The sequence below is a fragment of the Paramisgurnus dabryanus genome, chromosome 3, assembly GCF_030506205.2.
Source record: "Paramisgurnus dabryanus chromosome 3, PD_genome_1.1, whole genome shotgun sequence".
Lineage (NCBI taxonomy): Eukaryota > Metazoa > Chordata > Actinopteri > Cypriniformes > Cobitidae > Paramisgurnus > Paramisgurnus dabryanus.
Window position 1 is genome coordinate 31,974,787 of NC_133339.1, and position 17,893 is coordinate 31,992,679.

General features: G+C 39.9%; 1 protein-coding gene across 3 annotated transcripts in view; it reads right to left on the reverse strand.

Annotated features, from left to right (window-relative positions):
- Positions 1 to 1,170: 1,170 nt before the first annotated feature.
- Positions 1,171 to 17,893, reverse strand: part of srcin1a (SRC kinase signaling inhibitor 1a) — an 81,913-nt gene continuing 65,190 nt past the window's right edge. For 2 of the 3 annotated variants that reach the window (XM_073814007.1, XM_073814008.1), the window contains 9 exons: positions 17,207 to 17,337; positions 16,939 to 17,086; positions 16,530 to 16,848; positions 15,361 to 15,774; positions 14,637 to 14,789; positions 12,233 to 12,295; positions 11,171 to 11,953; positions 6,576 to 6,689; positions 1,171 to 1,569 (listed from right to left, as the gene is read on the reverse strand). In XM_073814007.1, the coding sequence (XP_073670108.1) occupies positions 1,564 to 1,569; positions 6,576 to 6,689; positions 11,171 to 11,953; positions 12,233 to 12,295; positions 14,637 to 14,789; positions 15,361 to 15,774; positions 16,530 to 16,848; positions 16,939 to 17,086; positions 17,207 to 17,337 (2,131 nt within the window). In that variant the 3' untranslated portion in view covers positions 1,171 to 1,563. The remainder of the gene's footprint in view (positions 1,570 to 6,575; positions 6,690 to 11,170; positions 11,954 to 12,232; positions 12,296 to 14,636; positions 14,790 to 15,360; positions 15,775 to 16,529; positions 16,849 to 16,938; positions 17,087 to 17,206; positions 17,338 to 17,893) is intronic. The other variant, XM_073814009.1, reaches the window with a different exon arrangement.

Below are 17,893 nucleotides of genomic sequence, written 5' to 3' on the forward strand. Positions count from 1 at the left end.
ATTTCTGAAAGTGTAAATAGTAGGATTTAAAAAAAAAAGTGTATTACCCAAGTGACAGCTTGGCACCATTGTTTCTGACAGTGTTAAATAGCTTTTTGGGAAAACTTTGACTTTGAATGATAGCATCAGCACCACCCTATAATATGCACAGGTGATTAAAAAGCAAGGAGCGTGCCACTTTCCCACAAGGTACAGAAAATACACAAGAATGGCTGGACCCATTTGAGAACTAAAGCCAAATATTCGGCAGTGCATGTGCAATAAGGGACTGTATAATCTGTAACCCTACGAGATTTTGAAAATGTTAGTATAATCATAGCACCGATTTCACTTATTTTCCTTTAGTCCTCCTAACTATTACCGCCAAAAAAATCTACATTAGAACAAGTGATGTTGTTTTCCACGTTAAGGTTTCGCTGTTTTTTTAAACATTCCATTTTGTTGATATAGATAAGAGCGATAAAAACTCTGAACAAACACCGACTACTACAGTACTCACTTTTCGATTATTGCAACTCTACTTGGTATTACATAGTCTTACAGTCTCAAATTTTACACTTGATGGACATCTACTGGACCCATCCATGAGATCTCCACCATGTGAGATTTGGCAAACAAATGAGGGTTTGGGTAAAGAGTCTCCCGTGGGTGTGATGCTGGCTGTGTGGTGGAGATGGAAACCGGCTGGTGTTGAGCGTCCAAGCCCATCTGTTGCTTCTCTCTATAGAGAACTGGCAGAAGTACAGGTTAGGTTGTGTTTAGATCTGAACCTTTCTATTATATCCTTTCATTAGTACATTTTGTGTAGTGTGCTTTGCATTCTTCTTGAATAACGCCCTCTCATCAGCTCTTAATCAGGGGTCACAGACTTGTTTCCTTCCTTGTCAAACTCCACGCTGCAGACGGTGGTTGGTTTCAGGACTAGTGAGGAGAGACTGAGGAAGGTGACACCAGAGGGGAGGAAGGGGAGGTCGGCGAGGACGGAGAGGGAGGAGAGCGGCCATTGGAGATGGGAAGAGTTGCGGAGTTGATGCTTTGCTCTCTGAGTAAACGGTGTTGTCTGAGGGTGGAGGAGAGGAGCAGGGCCTCGGCCGAGAGGCTGGATGCGGACAGACTAGCCAGCAGCGCTCTGGCCTGGTTGGAAGAGGCCGTCAGGGAGGACAACGTCCCATCCTGGGGGTACTTACGGAGCCTGGAGGGCAGGTGGCCGGAAAAGCTGTTAGCCTTGGTGTTTGCGAGGAGTGACTCTGTTGCTCTGGATCTGCTGAAGTTTCGGTTCAGAGTCTGAAGGTCAGGAGTAGAGAGAGAAGAAAAAGAGAGTACAAACTATGAGGCTTGTGGAGGTCTCCTCACGCAGTAACATCCACACTCTATAAGATGATGAGATTCCAGTGAACATGACGACTAGGGTATTTAATTCCCAAATTGTATGTAGGACCAGTTGAAGGGGGGTATGAGGGGAAACCAGGCACAGGATTGTGGGTTTAAGTCAGATGTTGTTGATGATGAAGAAGGGGTGGTGGCAAGCCTTGGTCAGGTCAGGTACAGGAAGGTTTGGGTCATTCACTGCTGCTCACAGGGTCGTAGGATCGGACGTGAATGGTTGCCATGGTGACACAGGGAGCGCATCGGGTCGAGGAACGATGGCAGGTAACATTGAAGAAGAGGAAAATGTCAGAGGAAAGGGAGGGTGGGAAGGTGAAGACAAACACAGGTTAACATTATTAAGGTTAGGATCATTCATGCGTGATTAGATTTACAACAGATTCAATGCAACAGCAGTTTTTCCCAAACTTTAAAGGAAAAGTATGTAAGAAATGTATATCAATTAATAATAAAATGGCCCTGATATGTCACTAGACATTAAGAAATCATTTTCATTTCAAATACTTTTATCACTGACAACAGTGGTCTGGCCAGGATATTGTCATTTAAAAAGTGGAGTTGCAGCCCTCAACTGATGTTTATGTTGTCATTTTGTGTATTGGCCACAAGTTTTGTGATTGCAGTACCAGGTTTGGCCACAATCCTACATACTGTTCCTTTAAGTCACAGGACATATTTTTAATTATTCTAGGTTGCAGTATTATATAAAATTGTAATATTTGCTGTGTAGTATTGTAAAGGATACAGCAATTCTGTGCATTATTATTTTAAAACTCTAAATATCAAATTCATTAACAATGTGGAATAAAACTGTGATTATATTTAAGTTATTTAAATGTTTAATTTTTTTAACAAAGCAAAATCAAATATCCAAGTACCCACTGGGTTACACAACACTCCTGGTTGGGAATCACTGTGAATAGTCACCAGACATTGACTTGGCTTGGTCAAGTGAACATGAGCACATGTCCATTACACTCAGTCACCCACAAACACTCTTATAGTCTCTCTCTGTACAACAGGAAGTGACTTTCTGACTACAGTAAGTGCTCCACCGAAAGCCACTCAAACAGTTATGAGGGAGACAGATGGACAGCACAAGAAAGTGAAGAGGACAGAGACATGGGTAAAGAGAGTCCAGAGAGCACAAATCTTCTACCCAAAGTGCCAATTATTCCACCCTGATAGAGCAGAAAAAGACTCTCCAACTCTCTCGACCCTATCTCTCTTTCCTTTAACCTTCTCTCTTTCTCTAATATCTTTCTTCTCTTTTCCAAACCTGCTGGTCCATGTACTTTTCAACAAGTTTTGTCAAAAAGAGCATGGCTGGAGAGACTAGCTTTGGGCAAAATTAATAGATCTCCCATCTGGCAATTTTTTCTCTCTTTGTGATATTCGAAAACATAGAGACAGAGAGTCAAAGGGACAAATTTTTGTTTAGACCTAGAGGAATTAATGAAAAATGTGTCACTGTTAATAGCAGAGACCAAACAACCGTTTTAGATACAGTAAAAGCATGGCCATAAAACTACATGTAAAAAGTATGGGTCAGAATTTTTGTGGGTCCCACTGGGGGCGTCAACATGTACCAGTTTTAACGCTATCTCATGGCAACTTGTATGTATTTTGTGAAGTGGCTAATTTGAATCAATTAGTATGAAGTTAATTGTGCAAAAACGTATGATTATCATAAAAAAACAATAGCGAAACGAAACCCCTACCCTAACCCCAACATAGAATAAAACATTTTGAAATCCATTCAGCTGATCTCAGGGTCTGGTGGTACCACTTTTAGCGTAGCTTAACACCTTGAATCTGATTACACCATTAGCATCGCCCTCAAAACTAACCAAAGAGTTTCAATATTTTTCCTTTTTAAATCTTGACTCTTCTGTAGTTAAATCGTGTACTAAGACTAACGAAAAATTAAAAGTTAAAATTTTCTAGGCAGGTATGGCTAGGAACTATACTTTCATTCTGGCGTAATAATCAAGGACTTTGCTGCTGTACCATGGCTGCAGGAGGCGCAATGATATTACACAGCGAAAACAGTCCACTTGTTTACTTTCAGCAGCAGGGGACTATTTTTGGGCACTGTGTAATAGACCCTTTTACAGCCCACGTGATCAAATAGCCTGCCTGCGCAGTTTGGCAATGGAAGTGGTGTTATTCCCCAGTGGTTCTAACGTGTTAGCAACTCAGAAAGTTTATCAAAACGGTTTCCCAGCATCAAAATGTCTGGTTGTTGTTGCGTTTGGTTGTGCTAATATAATATACTAATATACGTATATATGTATCTGGCCACTTTACATTTGGCTATCTGCTAACGTCTTCTATCCACTCCACTATAGTACACGGATCTGTTAGCTGCGTTAAAAAGTTGATAAAGTCAACTTTTTAAAAGAACTTTCTCTCTCTGTGTTGCTTCATTGCTGATTCTTGCCATACTTCCGTTGCCAAAATGCGCACGCATATAGTTGCCACGTCATCATAGTGTACAAACAGTAAAAGGGTCTATATCATTGCCCCGATTGTATCAGTACACAATGTAACTACAGAAGAGTAAAGTTTTAAATAGGAAAAATATCGAAACTCTTTGGTTATTTTTGAGCGCGATGCTAATGGTCTAATTAGATTCAATGCATAATGCTAAGCTATGCTAAAAGTGGTACAGCCAGACCCAGAGATCGGCTAAATGTATTCCAAAATGGTAAAAATCAAATGTTTAACTCTAGGGGAGCTGGAAAATGAGCATATTTAAAAAAAAAGTGGAGTGTCCCTCTAACTTTGGATGAAATACCTCGTCGAAAATAACAAATGTTTTGGTTCCCTAAAGACGAGGGAAGACGCGAGCAGCCGATAGTTAGGATTGTAAACATATATTGTTGTATTTAGTACACATTTAGTACACTATGGGGTGATTTCCCAGACATGGCTTAAGCTAGTCCCAGACTAAAATACATGTTTAAGCTGCCTTAACATATATCAGTGCCATTGTTGTGTCTTAAAGGGGACAGAGAATGTAAAAACATTTTTACCTTGTCTTTGTTGAATAATGGTAGTCTACCCGGATTTACAAACATACAAAAAGTGCTAGACATGCTAAACATCTCAGTCTCATTGAAATTCCTCTTTTAGAAATGTCAGCCAGAAAACGGCCCAATCTGAAAAACTGATGCTTATGACATCACAGGCATCTCACTGCCCCTCCACCTTATAATTGGCTACATTTTTTGAGTGGCAGCAAAGTCAGCCAATCAGTAATGAGATTGCAAGTTATGCCAGTAGGGGGAGCCAAATAGGTGCAAAACCACTTGTTTAAAATCCCCAACCCCAATAGAGCTATCTGAGAGAGGTTTTTAGAAAGCTTCTAAGGCATTACAGACCCAAACAAAAAATTTTTGTCTACATGTCACATCACAGAACAAGGATAAATACCCCGTTCAATAATTCTATGTCACCTTTAAGATGCAGATCAGTATAGTTTTTTTTAAGGTTTGTTTGTAAAAATGACTTAAATGTCCTAATATATCAAATGCCTAGTCCTGGATTAATCTAAACCCTGACCAGGAAACTGCTCCCATCTTGTATAAAGTACACATTTTACACAGTAACGTTAGCTCAGTGTAGGTTTTGATACACTTTAGCTATGATTTAAAATAAGATAATCTACTTATTGTTTGTTTTGCTTGTTATATAAATAAACTACTCTAAAAGGACTTTGTTGTTATTGATTCTTAGCAGAGTTTACCGGAATTTACGTTTGTTCCACGAAAACCGCTTGTTACTGCTGAAACCGTATATACACAAATAGTGATATCTTGTTAATACTACACGTCTTATGATATCATGAATAATCCCATGCCAGTATCTAGTTGAGACTTGAACGTAGTAGGTAGTGGTAAATAAAAGACTAATTTGATTCTAGTATTGTTTCTCATTATTTCATCAAAGATTTCACCATGTTATGTTAATATAGCAAATATTGTAAAATATTTTGGCTACAGTAATCATGTAGTGAAAAATCTGATATTGTGACAGCCCCAGGGTCAATGATATACCCCATAAAACCTCATAGAGACCCTTTAGTCTCTGTGCTATTAAAAGACCTAGCACGTTATGAAGAGCATCAGTGAAAAGTTAATAAAAGCAATCCAAACTGTATTGTATCTGGGGAATGTTGTTTCCAAACAACAAAGCTCAACATTTATATGAAGAGACAACAATTCTCGATTAATTTGCACTTTTCAGAGAGCGCAATAAATTTTAAATCAATACAGCACAAATTTAAGCTCGCGCTTCTGTGAAACTAATCAAGATTGTCAAGCATTTAGATTCAATTCACATTTAGACGAAGACAGGGTGAACAATTGAGACTGCGTCTTTGTTGAACAAAGATGTGTTGATTTAAGTTTCATCGATGTGGGCAGCCAGCAAGTACAATCATAAACAGACCGAATCAGACAACTGAATCAAATGCAGACCAACAAGGACAGAGGTAAACAAGCAAACTGAAGGACTTGCTGAAATGTGCATGTTTATGTTGCTTGAATTCACATGCTCCTGGGGTTAAGAGAAATGAGGCGTATACTGTCCACTTTAAAAAGAAAATAATTATCGGTTATACCAAAAAAAGATGAAGCTATGATCATATCTGGATTAACAGAAGTGCCTATAACAGCAGATATGCTCTTGTGTAATTGTGAACTCTCTGATCTCTCTCCCTCTATAGTGCCAATATCTGCCTCTCTGTTAATACGGAAGCAGATTTTCTTTTCTAATATTCATGGCCTGTTGAACAGGGGCCAGATTTATTAAACACAAAGTGAAGAGATTTACAGAACATCAGCATATCTAACTTACAGCGCAGAGGCGCTCGGCTGTCTGCACATGTGTGTCTTTCTCCTCTAATCTTTTTCCCATCACTGTTTTCATGATTCCTTCCCTCGATGCTTTTCCTAGTGTCTTTGTTCTGTTAGGGAGTTTAAAGAGCACGTTATAGTCCCAAATGTTCTGCGATTTACACAACGATTCAGTTTTTTAAGTGCCGCTCCCATCAGAAAGTTCTCTCCCTACCTCACTTCATCGGGGACTAAACTTTCTGAAACGTGTTGAAAGAGTAGACAATAGACGGACGAAGACTACATGAAGACTCACATAGACTGACAGACAGACACAGACACTCGTACCTGCTGTTGACCCTGACTTTTAAGGAAGTCATCTCTCTGTTTGCTTGTTTTGCTTTTATCTGAGCCACTTTGCTGCAGATGCTTCAGACGAGACAACGCCTTACCACCAGCAGTCTGAGACGGGGGAGAGAGAGAAGAGAAAGATGTTGTGTGTTTTGTCATATTTCCAAACTCCCACTCATTTCCAGCCGTGTGTTTGCTAGCACTCGCAGTCAGAGGAAGTGCAGAAAAAAAACTAGGTACAGTTTAGGTAGTGGGGGATTCAGTAGAAAGCATGCAAGTATCTCAGATCCACCAGTCTTATGTCACAGGAGTTTGTAATTATTTGTGAAGGGGTTAATTTGTATGAATTCGTACAAGGTAAATAGTAAAAAGATAAAGTTTATTAAAAAAGCACTGGTGAAGGCTCAACCCTTACCCCACCTCTACACTTTCTGTTAAATTTATGCCTGTACTGTAAACTAAAATGTACAAATGTGACCCTGGACCACAAAAATAATCATAAGGGTCAATTAGGGATGCACCGATACTTGTATCGGGTATCTGCCTCGATACCACATTTTCTAAAGTACTCGTTAAAAGTCCCCCGATACCAGGGATCGATACCACAGTCTGAGAAATGTCTATGTTTGAGCGGCGTGTAAGGGGTTAATGTCTCTTGTGTTGTCCAAAGAGGCAGAGTTTACTACAAACTGGAAAACTAGCTGTTACCTGTAAATTTGAATCATGTTTTTTTATTAAGTACTCGGTATCGGTAAGTACTGAAATGCAAGTACTCGTACTCGTATTCCAAAAAAGTGGTATCGGTGCATCCCTAGGGTCAATTATTGAAATTTAATTTGCACATCATCTGAAAGCTGATGATGTGCAAAGAAGTCTTTTGTGCATTTGTGTATGGTTGGTTAGGATAGGACAATATTTGGCCAAGATACAACTATTTAAAAATCTGAAATCTGAGGTCGCAATCAAAATATTGAGAAAATTGCTAATTGAAGTCCTAAGCAACACATATTAGTAATGACAAATGATTATTTTTTATATATTTATGGTGGAAAATATACAAAATATCTTCATGGAATATTATCTTTACATAATATCCTAATGATTTTTGTTATAAAAAAAATCTAATATTTTGACAAATATACCTCCGGTTTCACAGACAAGGCTTAGTCCTAGACTAAAATACATGTTTGAGCTAAAAGAAACTTCCACTGATCGATCTTAAAATATATTAGTGCCATTTATTTGTCTCACGATACACACCAGTAATGTCTTTATAACGATCTTAATTTAACTAAAGCCTAGTGCTGGTTTTAGCCAAGCCTTGTCTGTGAAACCAGGCCATCATGTATTGTTGGCTTTTGCTAAATATACCCGTGCGACTTGTAACTGGTTTTGTGGTTCGGGGTCACAAATGAGCTTATATGAATATATACACGTAAGCCACCTCATGTAGTTACAAATTGCCATGAGACTGAGATGCGGCATCTTTCTCTGTCTTTCTTGTACATTCTGACACATACAGTATTACTAAACCTGTAACGTGTGGATAAACTCTTTCTCTATTCCTTCACAAGAACATTACCTAACATTACACAAGGCACTAATCCAAAGTCTTCAGTCAACAGTTCACTCTGAAAAATTGCTGGGTTAATTTTAATCCAGCGCTGAGTCAAAAAGGACAAACCCAGTCGTTGGGTTAAATTAACAAAGAATCTATTTTGACCCAAAAATGGGTTGAAACAACCTAACAGGTTGAGTTTGTCCCTTTTTGACCCAACTCATGAGTTGAAAACAACCCAGCATTTTTTTTTTGTTGATTTAAGGTTTGAGCTGTGTGTTTAAGGGATATGGGTTCTGCGTAACAGTATCTAAATCATGTGGACCTGCGGATGCAGGCTAAATCTGTTAGACAAAGCATAAAGCGACAGCAAAAGACAGCAAGGGTCTGAGAATGAACAAACAAGGTGTTAGTTAGGAATGATGACGCAGTGCTGGCTTGCGTACAACTGTGTGGGCTGACAGGAGCTCAATGTAGTGGAAAACCCAAGTGACATCGTCCAAATCTCTCTGCTGTCACTCACAGAGATCAGCTCTGTTTTAAATGGATCTGAGTAACACACATGAAGTCTGTTGGGTTAATGCTTCACAGCACATTCATTCAAAGCTGCTTTTACCTTGAAATCTACTCTCTAAAGACGAGCGTGACCACTAGAGACAAACGCAAGTATATTCACCGCATAAAAAGATGCATAATTGATGCTACACTTGTAAAACATGATCCTACAGAGTTGTAGAGTTAATAAAAAGTTTGATTGACATTCTGTTGACTATAAGGATTATTACATCTACATATCAACAAACTCTCATTAGAGTATTAGAAGACTGTGATGATCATTCAACAGACATTTTATACTGACTATACTGTAATTAACTTAAGCAAGTACACATCAACTTATTCTACTTACCCTTACCCTAATGGTGTGTGCAAACTAAAAGTGAAGCAAATATTAGTATTGCGTTACTCATTCTAGATGACCTGCATAATTACTTGTTTTTACATCACTTGCAGGAATGAAACATTGTGTTAGAAGTCTTGTCATCAATTTCAGGGTGCCCACTGACAGCTACAATAATGCTCTCCTCCATTTTATGATTCAACAGGACCAAACAGGTGTCAAACCAGATGTGTCAATAAGCTCTTAGCTGATTGGCTTGTATGACAACGTTTCATGCGTTTTAGGACAATTTGCCACTCAAGTTGAAATTTTTATATATTGCGTGTTCGTAGCAATCACATTGCATTGTTTTTGTATTATATATTCTCACGCATATAATTAGCCCTGTGTCTCAATTCGTTCCCTAGCTCCCAAGGTAGTGAATCAGTATATCGTGTACACAGGTTCGGGCACTGGTAAGGACCCTAGCTCACTTGACATTGGGACACTGTTCAATTATTTTTCTGTCACGTGGCTGCTTAAGCACGGTTGTGTTTATTTACAGCTGTTACTCATCAACAACCGGCAAAACCAACATCTCTCTGACTTAATTTTAAACAATACATTGTGAAAAACACTGTCATTATTCTCTTACATATCCGTGCATAAAATGTAAGAAATATAATTACATTTTAAAGCAACACCAAAGAGTTTTTGCTCTTTGCTCCCCCTACAGGTTAGAAGCGTAATTGTCCATTACCACTGTCGTAAATACTGCAGAATAGCTGGCTCTGATTGGATTGTAGGTCTGCTGTAAAGCAAGTTTTTGTAGTTTTCACTCGAACTACAGGACCGCTACCCGACGGTTGGAAACTTCTTTAGTGCGGTTTTGGCCGATAGAGGGCTGCAAAGCGAATGTGTAAAAGTGCCGTTCACCCTGTTTCGGGTGGATGAATGACTGAAACTTTTTTGGAAACGTTATTTTAAGGTAAAAAAAACTCTTTGGTGTTGCCTTAAATATAAAATATATTTAAAATTTTTAAATAAATATTATTTTAAATATTGAGTCGATTGTGGTTCCTTACTGTCTAGCGATGTGTGTTTATATTTAAAACTAAAACAAACGTTTGTCTTTATAAAAGTTCTGTCACACTTCATAAAGTTAATTGAATTGGCTGACAATGATTTTCGGTTGGTGAGCTTCAGAAAAGGTCACGTGATTTCCGGTAAGGGAACATAGGGACCGTTGATGCTCATTGGTTTTTGCGTTGCATTGTGGGAATTTTTAAGGGAACAAACGTTCCAGTGCACTGAAAGGATTTTGCGAATGAGATGGCCGACTCCCTGATCAGTGCCCTGACTAATAAACAAAGGAGCTGATTAAGACACACCCTAGATTAGCTTTTGGTGTGCACACACCATAACAGTCAAGTAATACTCCACTACAAACTCTGATAAGAGAAAATGCAAAGGTTGTGGGTTTGATCCTCAGGGATAACACATATTGATAATGCGTCTAGGTTAAATGCACTGTAAGTTGCTTTAGATAAAAGCATCTGCCAAATGCATAAATGCAAATGTACTTTAAATATCTTCTTGAATAATTCTTGAATTTGGCCAATGCCGTATAAATATGCAATAAGCATTTATTATAAAAGAATAGCTCTTTGCGTTGGACCGCATTAGTATACTGCAATACTTGTATACTGAGGTGAAGGTGGGAGTAGAATATGTGGTGCCCTGTTTTAGCTACCTTAAAAGTGCTTGAAGCAAAACATTTTCCTGTACATTTTATTACACCACATAAAAAACTGTTTTAATGTCCATATACTGTACTTGAGATAAGAAGACAGGGAAAAGTTATCAAATTGCATAGTCATTTTAAGAGAAAAACAGCAGTCTAGAAAGGAAGCAGCGGAAATGAAAGAATTTATTGTGTGCGAAAGATACAATAACAGGTTTTTTCTACAAAGTACGAACATTAGCTACCGGAGGGCAAACAATTTATCAAAGCATCTGCAAAAACAGCATAAACTCATTAGCTAGCCGAGAAACCCAAGGGAAGAGCCAGAAGAAGAGAAAGAATATAGAAATATAGCTGAGAAGATGGAAACGACAGAGCTAACGCTGAAGCAGAGACTGAAGGCGAAGTTGAACCTTGGTTGTTGATGTACTGATGTAGGAAGGTTTGGGTGGCACAGGGGGTCTGTTTATTTCTCCTCCCTCTCCGGAGCTCTGAGTATTGGAGCTGAGAGTGCTGCTGGATCTCTCGATGGACCCTTGTGTTCGGGAAGCTGTGTGGATGATGTTCCCTGTTTGAGGGTCAGCGCTGAACTCCATCAGGCTGAGCTCCAGCTCACGGATGGTTTCCTCCAGACTGTCCAGGCGACGGTAGGTGCTGTGGCAGATGTCTTCTTTCTCCCCTCCAACGCCTGGGATGCGGATCAAACCGACCTGAGACGTCTCCGAGGGGCCATTTTCCTGCATGACTGACATTGTAGATTCTGGTGTAGTCGGCCTCTGATCCCTCATTTGCTCGTCTTTCGGCTCTCTCTCTGCCTCAAGAGACTCCTGGACCCTTGGTGCCCTCTTCAAGGACTGCTTAATTGCTTTCTCCCTTGTTAAGGAGGACCAAGATTGGGTCAGATCTCGAACAGGAGCTTGCTTTGTCCGGGATTCCCCCTGGGAGAGGTCCAAGTCTCGTATCCTTGAGGCTGGTTTCCATAGCGACAGACTGGGGGTCCTCACAATGTGGCTAAAGTAACTCACTCTGATATCACTTTCAGAGTTATTGTCTTTCACCACCTGCACACCGTCGGGTTCCTGCTGTTCTGCAGACGACCGAGCTTCAGTCGAGTCCCCGGAAGGGGACGTGGGAAGTGAGTTACATTCAGTCAAGACTATCTGGGGGACCGGAGCAGAAGAGGTTTCATTCTGCATCTGCAAAATAGAAGCAGGATTAATACGCATAATTAATTATTCGGTGTGACTCATGGGTGTTGCTTCAACCTCAGCACGTTTATGTCCCTGGGGTTGATTTATTAAAAAGTAACTTTTATAGATTATCTTACATGAAGTTCATATTAAATCATGGAAACTTTTACTTTCATTGTGTGTATTTTCTAATGCAACAAGTGTGAAAATATTACTGTATTGCATTTATTATAGATTTTGTACATCTTAAATAAAGCAAGACTGAAATGTGCGAAATAAACTCACCTGAGCCTCGTCTGTGATATCACTGGACTGTTCATGTAAACCAGACTGAGATGCAGTCAGCTGCTGGTGCGAAACATGTGTAGTGACACATACAGACACAAAATTATACAGAAAAATGCACACGTTCATACCAGAGATTTGCCCCTGTACTCATATACAAACCAAACAGTCATGCTTTAGATCAAATCTGGGTGTGAACTACAGTGTATCATTTAGCATTGAACACACACACTCCCACAAAAACCGACATGCACTGGCAGCTGCACGCTCACACACTTTGTGTGGTGATAAGTGATTGTGAAGCTGTGATTGTGCTTCATTTTGTTTCTTTGTACCCAATAGCATCTTCAGGTTGAGTGCGGTAAAGGTTTTTGTCTACTGTGCATAAAGTTTCTTCATTTGAGGCAATCAACAGATTCATGCGTGTATGTGTGTGCATGGGTGTACACTAACAGTCCACACTAGCTTGCAGAAGAGCTGTTACCTGTCCAGCTGAGGGCACATAGGGCAATAGCTGTAAACTAGAGGGTGGAGGGTATTTCCTGGGAGAGGGGAGGGGGGGAGTCAGATATCGCTCAAAGAGCTGAGCGCTCAGGAAGATTGAGGGACATGAATGGAAAAATAGGATAAACAATTTTAGTAACATTTTTGGACTTTTCATGAAACACTTCCCACACAGCAGATCACTCCAGCCCGGAGTCATCTGCTGCTTGAGTAGAGATTAAGCATGTAGTCTTTTTACGGCATTTAGTGTATATATAGGTGTATGACCCAACATAATTTACAGCGGGAAAAATAAGTATTTGACACATCAGCATTTTTGTCAGTAAGGGGATTTTTTAAGTGGGCTATTGACGCAAAATTTCCACCAGATGTAGCCATCAAGCCAAATATTGAATTCATACAAAGAAATCAGAACATTTAAGTATACAAGTTGAGTCATAATATATAATGGCCCAGTCAATCACCTGAACTAAAACCCAAAGAAAATCTATGGAGAGAACTGAAGATCAAAGTTCATAAAGAGGCCCAAGGAACCTTCAAGATTTAAAGACCATTTGTGTGGAAGAATGGGCCAGAATTACCCCTGAGCAGAATTACTCTCTCCACACAAGAGGCATCAAGAAGCTGTAATCACCAACAAACGCTCAAATAAAGTGTGTTTAATACTTATTCCCTGTGTCATTTCACTTTATTTATTATGACTCAACTTGTATACTTAAATGTTCTGATTTCTTTGTATGAATTCAATATTTGACTTGATGGCTACATCTTGTGGTAATTTTGTGTCAAAAGCCCACTTAGAAATCCCCTTACTGATAAAAATGCTGATGTGTCAAATACTTATTTTCCCCGCTGAATTTTTGCTTTATTTGTGCTCATAAATGGGTATGTAAAGTGAAGGGTCAGCAATGTCGGCTTTATGGGTTTGTTTTAAGATTCATTAGCACAGGCATGCAGATGGACAGGGGACATCTGCTTTCTTACTCTCTCATTCACTCAACCAAGAGAACAAAATCTGTCTGCTTGTTGGTGTTAATGAGCCTTGCGGTCTATGTGAGGGTGCGATGCTCCCCTGAAGCGGCTCAAGAAGCCTTACAATGAACACAAGCACAGATCAAGTGCTGATTGTCAGCAGCACTGTCCTCTACTAACCCAATGGAGCTTTTAATGTAAACTTGAATAGCAAGACAGAAGGTCTTAGTATAACTTTCTTTAGATTAGAAGAGACTTTAATATAAACTACAAATAATGCAATGTGTTGGTGTTACGTAAGACAAAGCACAAGCAGAGTTTAATATGCGGCAGCAACAGGCAGACTGTAAATTAACCATCTTATTACATGGCTGCCAACCAAATAAATAAATAAATAAATGGATATTAAATATTGATTTAAAGTCATTTGAAATGATTTTATGATGGTCGAGAGACTGTGGCCATATGAGAGGAATTGGTTGTCAAGGACGTGCAGCTTAATGGTACAAAAGTATCTGACCGCATAATGATGTGATTGACCAATCAGAAATGAGTATTCCACGGGGCCGTATAATAAAGTTATTGGTTTTATGTATGGTTATATTAGTTACAATCGGTATCCCACAATGCACTCGCCAGCGCCTACCTAACAGCAAGACATCACTTTACATCAGCGCTGCACAAGACATCTCAAACCCCTCATTTCAGCTTAATTGGTCATAAGCCAAAGAGCACAGAAAGAAATGTAGATCTCCAACCTGTTAATGTGTACTTAATGAATGCCCAAACTGGCCAACTGGTAGCACCCACCAGTGTGTGTGTACTGTATGTGTAAAGGTAATTGTAATGCTCAGTGGGTGTACAACAGGCACATCTGGACCTCTTGACATTAATCACAGACATTAACAAAAATAAGACATGTGCTCACCTCCAGCTCAGCTGTTAACTTGTCCTCGTCGCCCTCTTCCTTCTCTCCTCCGGCGACGGTCGGAGGAGTGGAGGCCGGCCGGGGAGCTTCAGATACACTTCTCCTTAGCTTCACGTGCGGCTTCTGAGACTCTGTCTCTTCTGATTCGGATTTCTGGGTTATGTGTTATGGATGTTAGTAAGGGAGAGATGAAAATTGTATTTTAGACTGTACTGTAGACATAATTTAATGTTCAGAGCAAAAATATAAAAACCAATTACACAACTGACCACAATTAAACAAAGGTAAGAGTTACTAAGAATGCAATAATTAACTTAAGCCGTACTGCTCCAAAACTAGTCGTAACTTACTTTTAGCTAAAATTACAAGTGGGTTCCAGGGAAAAAAAATGCTACAGAGGTGTGACTGTAATTGAATGTTAATTTAAAGTCATCACAAGAAAATCTCTTGAAACCAACATAATTTCCCTCAGGTCTGACCCATAGGTGATTTATCACCATGGCAACAGCAAGGCGATAAAGGAAATGTCAACCATGACTAATATTCGCACAAACACAGGCCACTTTTACGAGATGGACGACATTTCTGAAACCCTACACTCATATAAAAGTGATGTAGGGTGCTGTGTGCATCTCTTAAAACAAATTATTTGCATGCACAAACGTAAAAACACAGCGCACACATACGCACAAGTACAATCATTTGTGTGTACAGTATAAATCACCTTTATGCTCTTCCCGGGAATGATGGTCTCTCCGCTGCGTGTAATAAGTCCAGGGGAAGATGGGAAACTCCGGCGGGGAGGTGGGGGAGGAGGAGACTTTGAGGGTTTCTCGGTTCGATACCTCGCGACCGTCAGCTCGTCCGAGCCCCGCCTGGACCCGCCCTCTTTACTAGAGAGTTTATGTTGAGGTTTATTAGGCTTGTGCTCAGGTGTGGCATTGGCGCAAGATGGGATCTGGTTTTGATTTTGGTTCTGGTTTTGGTTCTGAGCAGGTTTGATTTGCTTGGCGGCAAAGTCCAAGTCCGGAATGGCCTTCATGAGCTCCGCTTGAGTTTCCTCCAGCAGTCGATTAATGTCCTGAGCACTGTACTGGGTTAAACTGGCCCTCTTCTCTTCCCAGTCCCTCTCTGCTGCCTGAAGACACACACATGACATTATTATAAAATATGATTAGTGTTGAGGAAAGTTACTTTTAAAAGTAATGCATTACAATATTAAGTTACTCCCCAAAAAGTAACAAATTGCGTTACTTAGTTACTTTTCATGGAAAGTAATGCTTACTTTACTTTTAAGTTACTTTTAAATTGTACTTTTTTGTTTTTTTTTCTTTCTTGGCTGAGACTTGATCTCTTTCAGGCCTTGCAGGTGTTTTTTATGATCGCAAAAAAATGTTAAGCTCTGGCCTGCCATCTCCGTTTCTGACTCAAACTGTTCCTGCTCAGGCGCACATAGTGCATAATTCTACATTAAAATGTTCGGTTAAATTTAAATTAAAGGTATTGCAGAGGATTTTCTTTTTCCGGGTGGATCATCAAGACTATTGGTCCTCCTAGTTGTCAATCAGGAGTGTTGCGCAATTGCATTTTTTTAAAAGGCGGTTCCTTTCTAAAATTCGAGAAAATCCTCCGCTACACCTTTAAATTAATTAAACTGAAAAGTAACTTACATTACATTTTTTAAAAGTAACTAAAATATTAATGTGTACATTTATAAACTAATGCGTTACTTCACTCGTTACTTCAGAAAAGTAATATTATAACTTAATGCACGTTACTTGTAATGCGTTACCCCCAACACTGATTAATAATGCATGCAATTCAGGATGTGAAATGGCCTTTATATTGTGAATATAAGGGTATTTCACTGTTATTTACACTCTCATTTCTCACCAGTCTCACTTCCACTGATGAAGCTTTGTCTGTCCCGCCCCGACCTCCGATCTCCTCCAGGCCCCGCCCCTTTAATGACCCCATCCCATGAGAATCTTTCTCACGCTGTGCAGGAGAAGGGTTGGAGTGGGTGTGGTTATGGGCGTGGCTCTGACCAGAGTGAGGGCTCCAATTAGCCAGAGTGGTCTCATTGAGGCTCAAAGGTGGGCTGGTGGGAATGTCAAAATCTGTACTCTTCCTGTACTCCTCCCCTCCTCCGAGTTTAGGGGAGGGTCTAGAATACTCATCCTGTTTTTTCCACACTCCCTCATTCACCTGCCTGCATAAATCAATAAGCAGCCATGATTTGCAATGCAGAAACGGTAAGAAAGCGTTGTGTGAGTCTGCTAAAAGTACTGTGATAAAATACCTCCTCAGCGTTGTAAGTGTGTCTGTGATGGATTTGCAGCGTTTCAGAAGGGCGTCCAGTCTGTGTGGTTCCTCTTTCAAGAACTTCACGGCTTCCACTTCAACCCTCAAAACCACCCGCATTTTACTCTGAAGTCCAGGGAATTGATCTGTATAAGACATACACAGATAGAGATGTCAATGAATGTCATCTTTAAGTAGGTGGAGCTGATATTTAAGTGTATATTTGTAAAGGATGGTAGATGTGAACGTGATGCAGTCTGTCTCACTCTTGAGCTCTGTAAGAGTCTCTCCCAGTCTCCTTAGCAGGGACGTTTTCTCCTCCAGCTCCTGCACACTCACATGCCGATGATTGACAGACATCTCCTTCTGGATTTCCTCCACTGACTTTTCTAGATCACTGTCAACATAAACATAATCAGTATTACATATTGCATGAAAGGTTAGTATTACCCCTCTTCTTTGTTAAATACATTTTATAAACACTTTTGACGTTTAGACATTTAAAAGGTTCAGAAATGTCAGTGTAAAAAATCCAAAGCCGTGCCACAGCGTCTGCCTGTATTTGAATAAGTGTCTGTACAACGGGGTGTGTTAAAGCTAAATGACTGAGACACAGTCGGAGTGTTTACACTAAAAATCCAATTTAACCACGTCAAATAAATCCAACCCCCGCCAAATGGTTTGTTACAACAGCACGGTTAATAATTGAATCACATCAGCTGCCTGTTAGCTATACTTAATAACCACTATCAATTAAAAGCAACACGATCGGTCTGGCGGGGAGTTGAAGAGGCGGATTTATTCACCCCCGCTGCTTTTAATTGCAACAAAATAAATCAATGAGATGCCGTCTTTCTTTGTACAAGCGATTGGTAAGGTCAGGTAGGTCAGGTGCTTTGAGAGAAATGAGGTTTCGGGATCGAGCTTCGCAAAAAATGAGTTTCATAAAAAAA